At 51.0% G+C, this 8,267-nt stretch overlaps 1 protein-coding gene across 3 annotated transcripts; it reads right to left on the bottom strand.

Moving 5' to 3' along the window:
* Window positions 1-2,744: 2,744 nt before the first annotated feature.
* On the bottom strand, window positions 2,745-8,253 carry RETREG2 (reticulophagy regulator family member 2). Of its 3 annotated transcripts, XM_023221344.2 has the most exons (10): window positions 7,821-8,253; window positions 7,425-7,531; window positions 6,687-6,717; window positions 6,204-6,339; window positions 5,697-5,781; window positions 5,245-5,388; window positions 4,987-5,081; window positions 4,676-4,811; window positions 4,143-4,438; window positions 2,745-4,037 (listed from the first exon to the last, which is right to left on the bottom strand). In XM_023221344.2, exons 1-10 carry the CDS (start codon window positions 8,093-8,095, stop codon window positions 3,822-3,824), a joined length of 1,521 nt encoding a protein of 506 aa, XP_023077112.1. In that variant the 5' UTR covers window positions 8,096-8,253; the 3' UTR covers window positions 2,745-3,821. The 3 variants fall into 3 exon arrangements, with proteins under 3 accessions (XP_023077112.1, XP_023077105.1, XP_023077115.1); XM_023221337.2 differs by having other exon boundaries at window positions 2,745-4,438; XM_023221347.3 differs by having other exon boundaries at window positions 2,745-4,438; window positions 6,204-6,251; window positions 7,821-8,216.
* Window positions 8,254-8,267: the final 14 nt, after the last annotated feature.

The following is an 8,267-nucleotide window of genomic DNA, read 5'->3' as shown; positions in this document are numbered from 1 at the left end:
TTTTTTTTTTTTTTTTTTTTTTTTTTTTGAGATGGAGTCTTGCTCTGCTGCCCAGACTGGAGTGCCGTGGCATGAACTCGGCTCACTGCAACCTCTGCCTCCCAGGTTCAAGTGATTCTCCCACCTCAGCCTCCTGAGCAGCTGGGACTACAGGCACACACCACCACACCCGGCTCATTTTTCTATTTTTAGTAGAGATGGGGTTTCACCATGTTGGCCAGGCTGGTCTCAAACTCCTGACCTTGTGATCCACCCGCCTTGGCTTCCCAAAGTGATGGGATTACAGGTGTGAGCCACCGCGCTGGCCCAAAATACCAACTTTTAAGGGAACAGACAGAGGAAGAGAAGTCCAAGCTGACTTTAGTTGGAAACTAAAAGCAAAACATGGTGATAATATTGTCCTTCCATGATGGAATTACTCTTAGAATCACCGCCCTTGATCATTATACTTTTGAAGATCATTTAAATTTACTGTTTTGCAATATTCCCTTGACTAGAAAATTAAATTCTACCTAGCACTATTATCAACCAAACTCAACTCGTATCTGCCCTCTGAAGTCCTGCAGACAAACCTTTGAAGTTAGAAGCCAGCTGATGTGAACCAATTCAGCTGTCTTCTTAGATTAGAGGTTCCCAGTTCCTCCAACAGTTTGTCTTATGATGATTTTCAGCCTTCATTTCTAGCAGTGATCTCCTGGACATACTACAATTTGCCCACAAGCATAGCAAGCCATCCTCGGGAAGTATTAGAATATTTGTGCACAGGACACTAGAATTACCACATTTCTTGTTTTGGAGATTATGCTTTTATTAATGCAGCCTAAAATTAAGTTTACAAGCAGCAACATTAAACTATTAGCTTTTTGAATACATAGCTAAAATGTACTGCCTCCTCCCCCAACATAAACACGTAGCCAACTCTTCTCCCCCAAACCTGTACTTTTCCTTTTTTTTTTCTGAGACAGAGTCTCACTCTGTTGCCCAGGCTGGAGTGCAGTGGCCGGATCTCAGCTCACTGCAAGCTCCGCCTCCCGGGTTTACGCCATTCTCCTGCCTCAGACTCCCGAGTAGCTGGGACTACAGGCGCCCGCCACTTTGCCTAGCTAGTTTTTTGTATTTTTTAGTAGAGACGGGGTTTCACCGTGTTAGCCAGGATGGTCTCGATCTCCTGACCTCGTGATCTGTCCATCTCGGCCTCCCACAGTGCTGGGATTACAGGCTTGAGCCACCGTGCCCGGCCCCCAACCTGTACTTTTCCAATTGATTTTTGTTTAGTTTAATTGTAGGTTTCACATTTCTGCTTTTTCTTTTTACTCATATGAAAACCTTTGGCCCTTTCATCATGGGGCATAAAACAGCCAAGACACCTGATAATAGAAAAAAAAATCATAGACAAACATGTAGCAACCATCACACCATGGTGAATGTAAACAATAGACCCTCATGAGTCCAGGCGCCATGGTTCACACCTGTAATCCCAGCACTTTGGGAGGCCAAGGTGGGTGAATCACCTGAGGTCAGGAGTTCGAGACCAGCCTGGCCAACATGTTGAAACCCTGCCTCTACTAAAAATACAAAAAATAGCCAGGCATCGTGGCATGCACCTGTAATCCCAGGTGGCTGAGGCAGAATTTTTTGAACCTGGGAGGCGGAGGCTGCAGTGAGCCAAGATTGCGCCATTGTACTCTAGCCTCGGCAACAACACAAGACTCCATCTCAAAACACAAACAAACAGAAAAGAATAGATCTTCATCAAACTCCAGGCCTACAGAGAGTATTTTGATCCAGCTACAAGCTTCTGGTTCTATTGTCAATGTCCAACCTTAATAAGAAAATGGATTAAAGATAGGACATGTGGCAGCCATTGCCTGATCGGTTACTTCTATTTTTCTTGAATTGCTTGCTTATTGATTAGAACTGTTTTCCCATTCCCCTCTGAAATCTCTAAATGATGGAAAAGTTCAAGTTCCTTCAGTGACACAGGACAGGGGCTCAGTCAAACCCTGGAATGATTCTCAGTCAAATGTGAAGCAAACAGAAAAATTCTTACACTTAGGAAAGACATGGCATAAAAGTCAACCTCAGAAAGACAGGTAACATTACCATATGGTGCCTCCAGCAGAAAGACAGGTAGCATTGCCATATGGTACCTCCAGCTGAAGGCGGAGGACATGAACTCATAAAGGAGGCCATCTGCTCAGTTCTGCACAGAGGAAGGCTTGCCATGTCCATTCTGTTAAGCCAAGGTTATCAGATTGGTTCTCTGTAGTTCCCACATCCTTGTGCATCTTCCTACCTGTGCCCTATTAATGGACAGGCGCTGTTTGATGCATTTGCTGAAGCCAAAACTGCTTGGGTTTGGGTTCTGGCTCCACAATTTACTGGTACCTGTGGCCTTCAGGAAACAACCTGTCTATAAAATGAAGTTAATAATAGTACATATCTGAGCTGTGAGCAAAAATCTGAATACCTATAAATCACTCAGAGCAGAGCCAAGCACATACAATGGACTCAGTAACTGTTAAGATACTATTTCTTCAGTGTTCCTTGGCTCTAACTCATTTCTAACACAGTTTGTAAAGGTCCTCTATTGCTTGTTAGGCTTCCCCAGCATAGACAAATCTGGGCTGAGTTGTTAGCACGTAGATGGGTGAAGTAAGAAAACAGTGTTAAGGTTGTAGGCCACATGGTAAAACATAATTGTTATGGTCCCAAATTTCTACTGATTGGGAAGACAAGGCAACTTCCTCCTGCATACACTTTATTCACACATGCTAAATCTCACTAAACAGATCACACTCTCAGGGGAGATGGCTAAGGAGAAGCTAGGGTTGTCAAGGTAATCCTTGCTTCCGCCATGTTTTGCAACAAGGTAATAAACAGCCAGAACAGACTAGGGTGAAGCAGGTAAGGGTGAGGAGAGAACGCAGTGCAGTGCAGGGTGTGGAAGGCAGCTCACAGTCAGGGAGGCAGCAGTTCTAGCCAATCAACACTTTATTTTTCAAGTCAACAACTGCACAGATGTTACTGTCCACTTTCTGACCCTAGTAGGGGGTCCCACTACACTTGGATCACCCAGAGGAGCAGTAAGGAAGCTCCTCATCTCAAGACAGAGCGCATGCTCACCAACTCCAGTGCTGGCGCATGTACTGTGGGATCCCTGCTCTCCTGCATCATGAAAGGCCGGGCTGAATGGGGCAAGGATGCAGTGAAGGTTACATAGACTACAGTGACCTAAGAGTGTAACTACTGGCCTGACCCACCGCCCCAGGTTTACCTTTTACTTCCCAGACCAGGAGCCTCCCTAAAGCTTGGCCAGTGCCCATGGGATAGGAGGAGCTGGTGGGGTTGAGCTGCTAAGGACAGGACACAGCAGGGAAATAAAGCAGAAAGGAACACAAGAGAGAAAAATTATAAAGTGCCTTAACTAAACAACCAAATGGGACATGAGGGCACAGCAGCACAGGTCCCTGAGGATAGGAGGAAAAAGAAAGGGCCAGACCACCAGGGCTTGGGGCATAGTGGAATGAGAATAGAGATGAGGCAGGGAGGCAAGCACAGGCTGTGGGAAGGACTTCCCTAGCCTGTTCACATCCACTAACCCAAATGGAAAATTATTTACAAATTTAAAACCAATCCTAGGCACAGGTACTGCACCATGCCCCCAGGACAGCAGGCAGGCAGGCAGAGGTTGGAATGGCTACCATCCGACAGCCAGCTTCCCCACGCACTGCCCCTCCCCAGAGTGGTAGGCAAAGGAGGAAACAGCAACACTCCTAGCCAGGAAGCCCTACTGTGCCTGCAGCTCCTTCCCCAATGGCTCATGGCTCTGCCACGGCCTGAGCTTCTTGGTCTGACTGTACCAGAGAATGGGTGTCGGGCCCCAGGGGTGGAGCATCAGGGGGTTTTGGGGGTGTCTCTGGCTCCAAGCCCAGCTCTGCATTCAGCTGCTCCAGCTCCCCCTGATCCAGCAACTCAAAGTCCTCAGTGGTGAGTGCCTCTTCTTCCTCAGGGGCAGGCAGGGGCTGGGGTGAGTCCTGGGGAACAGGTGGGAGAATGGAAGGGGAGGGGGCCGGGTCACTTCCAGCAAGGCGAAGTGGAGGTGACAGGGTGCTGGGCAGAGCAGTGAGGCCACCACTCACTGTCTCGCGGCTCAGTGTCTCCACTGGTCCTCCAGGGGAGCATTTCACTCCATCTGGGGGGGACCCTGCCCCATTGAAGTGCGTGTTCACAAAGTGGAGGGGGGATGAGAGCCGAAGCAAGGTTTCCTTAGCTGCCACATCTTCTTCCTCTTCCTCTGAGTCCAGGGCTTGCCTTGACAAGGCTTGAGGACGGCCCAGTAGGTCTTCAGGAGGGGCCAGCTCTGCCTCCTCTCCCTCCCCTAGGTCCCGGCTTAGGGTCTCCTCTGGTTCACTTGGCAGGCTCTGCTGGTCCAAATCTGTGCAGAGAACAAAGAATTAAGGATAGGCCCGCTGCTGCTCTGATTAGCCACAACAGCCAATGAATTTAAGGATGAGAATTCAAGACATGGAAAGCTGGGCCAAGCCCTAGGTGTTAAGGTCTTTTAGGAGCTGAGTAGAATTAGAGTCAGTGGGCCAAAGAGCACAGCAAGTACCCATGGTAGGGAACACAAAGATTGTGGGGGGCAAGCAGGGCAGCAAAGGGCTCCCCGTACCCTCGGAGACATCAGTCAGCTGCGGAGTTGTGGCCCGGGATACAGAGAAGCCACCACTCTCCAAGATAGAAGCCTCCTCATCTGATAGCTCTGAGTCTGTAATGGCCAAGGCCAATGCTGTTTTCTTCACATCCACCTGGCAGGAGAACCAGGATGAACATGACATGTGAGGGGCTAAGAGAACCAATTTATCAGGAGCATCCCCTCTCCCAAAACCTCTGGCTTCCACATCCTTTGGAGGTGGCAGCTCCAAAGCAGAAATATTTTTCCTCTGGCTTTCTGTTTGACACCCCGTCTTCCCTGGACCTCACCACTGGGGAGAAGCCAGCCAGCTCTGCCTCGCTTTCACTCTCTGTCTCTGCCAGTGGCTCATCACCTCCTGGGGGTGCATTCTTCCCCTGCCGCTCTAGAAAAACAAGAGTAGCAGAGCAGTGACCAAGCATGAATGATGGGAGGGGAGACAAATACAGTTAAAGAACTGGAGAAGATCTCAATTCCAGGGCATCTCATGAGCCCCAAGCCAAGGCCCTCCCGCTCTTTCACCCTCCTGGATTAGGGCAGCCCCTTACTCCTCTTGTCGTGTTTGTGATGCAGGGCATTGGCTTCTGCCTTCATGCTGTAGTCCAGCTGCATGAGCAGGGGCTCCAGGCGAGTGTACATCCTCTGGATCAGCTCATGATAAACCACCAGGGGCCACAGCAGGATACTTAACACTATGGGTTAAGAATGTCAACTAAGAGCTCCCTACGTCAATTTCCTAAGAGCCCCCATTCAGCTGGTCCCTAAACTGAAGTGCTGAAGGTAGGCAAGGTCCTTTCCCGAGTCTGTGCCAACCTCTTCTTGCCACATCCACTGCCCTCCTCCCCAGGTTAAGTCTTCCACAGTTACTAATACTAAAGCATCCCTGGAGATCTCCATAAATCAGAAACTGAGCAGAGAGACCACAGTCTTTCCTCTGGGTCAGTCCAAGGAAAGAAGAAAGGAGAGGGCTTTAAATAGGGCAGGGACAGACCCTACTCACAGACAATGTAGGAAATCATAATCCCTGGAACATAGTGTCCCAGCACAGCCAACACAGCACAGCCAGAGCAGACCCGAACACAGAACTGCAGAGAAGAGCACAAGTCTGAGAAGAGCACGCTGAGATATGCGCCCCGCTCAGCTGGGTAAAAAACTACTGCTCAGCTGGTAGGATAGGTATGTACTCGAGGAATGGGGTGGTCCAGTTTGCTTAAGAGGATGCTCAAGACCACCAATTCAGGAAGCTGCCAATAGATAGTGCCCACCACCTATAATTCACACTTGTCTGTCTTGGCAGGAGAAAAGCATCAGGCTATCAGAAGCTTATTTCCTGAGGTGAGACTGCCTCCTGCACCAGGGACTAGCTGTGAATGTTGCCTCAAAAAGGCGCCCAGGCCTCTTCTTTCAGGGTCTTCAATCCAGGAATTTACATCACTCCACTCCCATTCCCCGCCACCTCTACACCCCTTCAGTGTAGTGAACTGTTATATGATGTAGGGGAGGTTACCTGAGCTGGATTCTGCCTCTTGTACTGCAGCAGCTCCTGCAGGTGAATCTGGAAGGTGAGCCAGCTCTCAGCCAGGTATCTGCACAACTCGGGCACACTCAGCAGGTGCGGCCGGGCGCCTGACCCCGCACCCTCACTGGGGAGACATGACATAACCCCTGGAGGCCTCAGATACCAGCTTCCTAGACACTTAAATCCCTCTGAGAATGCCAATGATATCTTTAGTCTAAAAAAGCAAACAACCCCACCTCCCAAAAGGAGGCCGTCCTGGTCTTAGGAAGCAAAGTCAGGAGGACCCAACCCTCTGCCCCAAAAGGAGCAGGCACAAAACCGCCTACACAGGTGCCTAGGACCATGAAAAACCCATGGCTTGTTACCAGTTCATTCACAATGCTGGGGCACTGCCCTGCTCCTTGGTGACACCGGCACCGGCAAGCAGGACAGGATGTGGGCATTTGTCTTCAAGAGGTGGCCTGTACTCACCTGTCAGAGTGTGGCTCCTCTGGGGATGATGCTATAGAGAGCGGAGAGGTACAAATTATTGAGTGGTAGGGGCCCTGGGAGACACTTCCCAAGGCAGAAATAGCTGTCCCTCCTCTGCAGCCCCAGAGCACTTTCTTCAGATACCAATGGGGGAGCTGTTACATGTTTTTGTTTGCCCCTGTCTCCTCCTTTAGACATTAATCTTCTCCAACATGAGAACTACATTTTACTCATGCTTATCTCCGAAGCAACTCACACACAGCCTGTCACCTATTAAGCAAATTATATGGATAACAAGAAAAACAACACTGACGTTCTATTTATACAGCTTACATGTGAAGCACTATCATAAGCATAGGATGTGTATTAACTCATTAATCCTCTCCTCACCTCTCTATGAAGTAAATTCTATCATCTGTGTTTTACAGATAAGGAAATTGAGGCAAACAGAGATAGAGCTACTTTTACAAGGTCACAGACATGGTAGGTGGCAGAGCAGGGAATGGAACCCAGGCAATATGGCTGCAGACTTCACCATCTTAACCACTGCACCTACAGTAGCATTAATTTGGGAAAGAGGCAATTTTCATTTTAGGGAATTCCCTACAAAAAGGAAGTGGGCTATGCCTGGGTGGCAGGTGGCCTGCTGTACGTTCCCCTCACCATTTAACCCCACCCAGCGGAATCAGGCACCAAGCAAGTGCCCAATGGGTGCTTACCGAATGAAGAAACACTCACCTGACACGTCAGGGAGAAAGCGAGGCTGCCAGAGATCCAGCAGAAAATAGGCCAAAAGTGAGACGCTGAGTAGGAAAAAGGGCCGGAGGGACGAGGAAGACAGCAACCTTAGGGAGAGACAGGCACCTCAGCAGTGAGTGGGTGAGAGAGACTCATGCATCCATCTCAGAAGGTGGAAAGGCGCCTACTGATGGGGGAATGGCACCTCCAGGCCTGACTCGCGACTCACGACTCAGAGACGGAAGAAATTTAAGTGGATGTCAGCCTGCAAAAACTGGGTACGGGTCATGCCCCCCAGGCCAAGTGATAATCCAGAAAGGGGAATGGTGCTCTCGACCCCTCCCTCCCCAGCTCTCCCGCTCATCCCGGCCCCGCCCCCTCCTCCGCGGCCCTTACCAGAAGAGGCCGTTGAGCGCGGCAGCCGTGACCAGGCTGTGCAGCGGCTTCTCCCACACCAGCAACCGCTGCGCCGCCGCCAGCACCGCCTCCCAGCCGCGGAGCCGCAGCCACAGCGTCGTGGCCAGGCGTCCCACCGCCTCGGCCGTGGCCGCCTCCTCCTCTGCCTCGCTGGTGGCCTCACTCATGCCTAGGCTCAGACCCAGACCCAGGCTCAGGCCCATCCCCGGCCCCGCACCCGCGCCGGTGTTACCCCCGACACCGCCGCTCGCCATAGCCCCGCCGCAGCCGCCGCCCGAGCCCGCGAGGAGCCAGGGCTGCGCGGCCGCCGCCGGGGGCGCGTCAGGCGGAAGGGGGCGCCGCGGAGGACGGCAGAGGCTGCGAACGGGCGTCACGTGACGGCGGAGCGCTGAGCCCGTCACGTGACGCGGCCTAACCGCCCGGATA

Source organism: Piliocolobus tephrosceles, chromosome 11, assembly GCF_002776525.5.
Source record: "Piliocolobus tephrosceles isolate RC106 chromosome 11, ASM277652v3, whole genome shotgun sequence".
NCBI lineage: Eukaryota > Metazoa > Chordata > Mammalia > Primates > Cercopithecidae > Piliocolobus > Piliocolobus tephrosceles.
The sequence above is the reverse complement of the archived record's forward strand: the minus strand, read 5'-3'. Positions and strand labels throughout refer to the sequence as shown.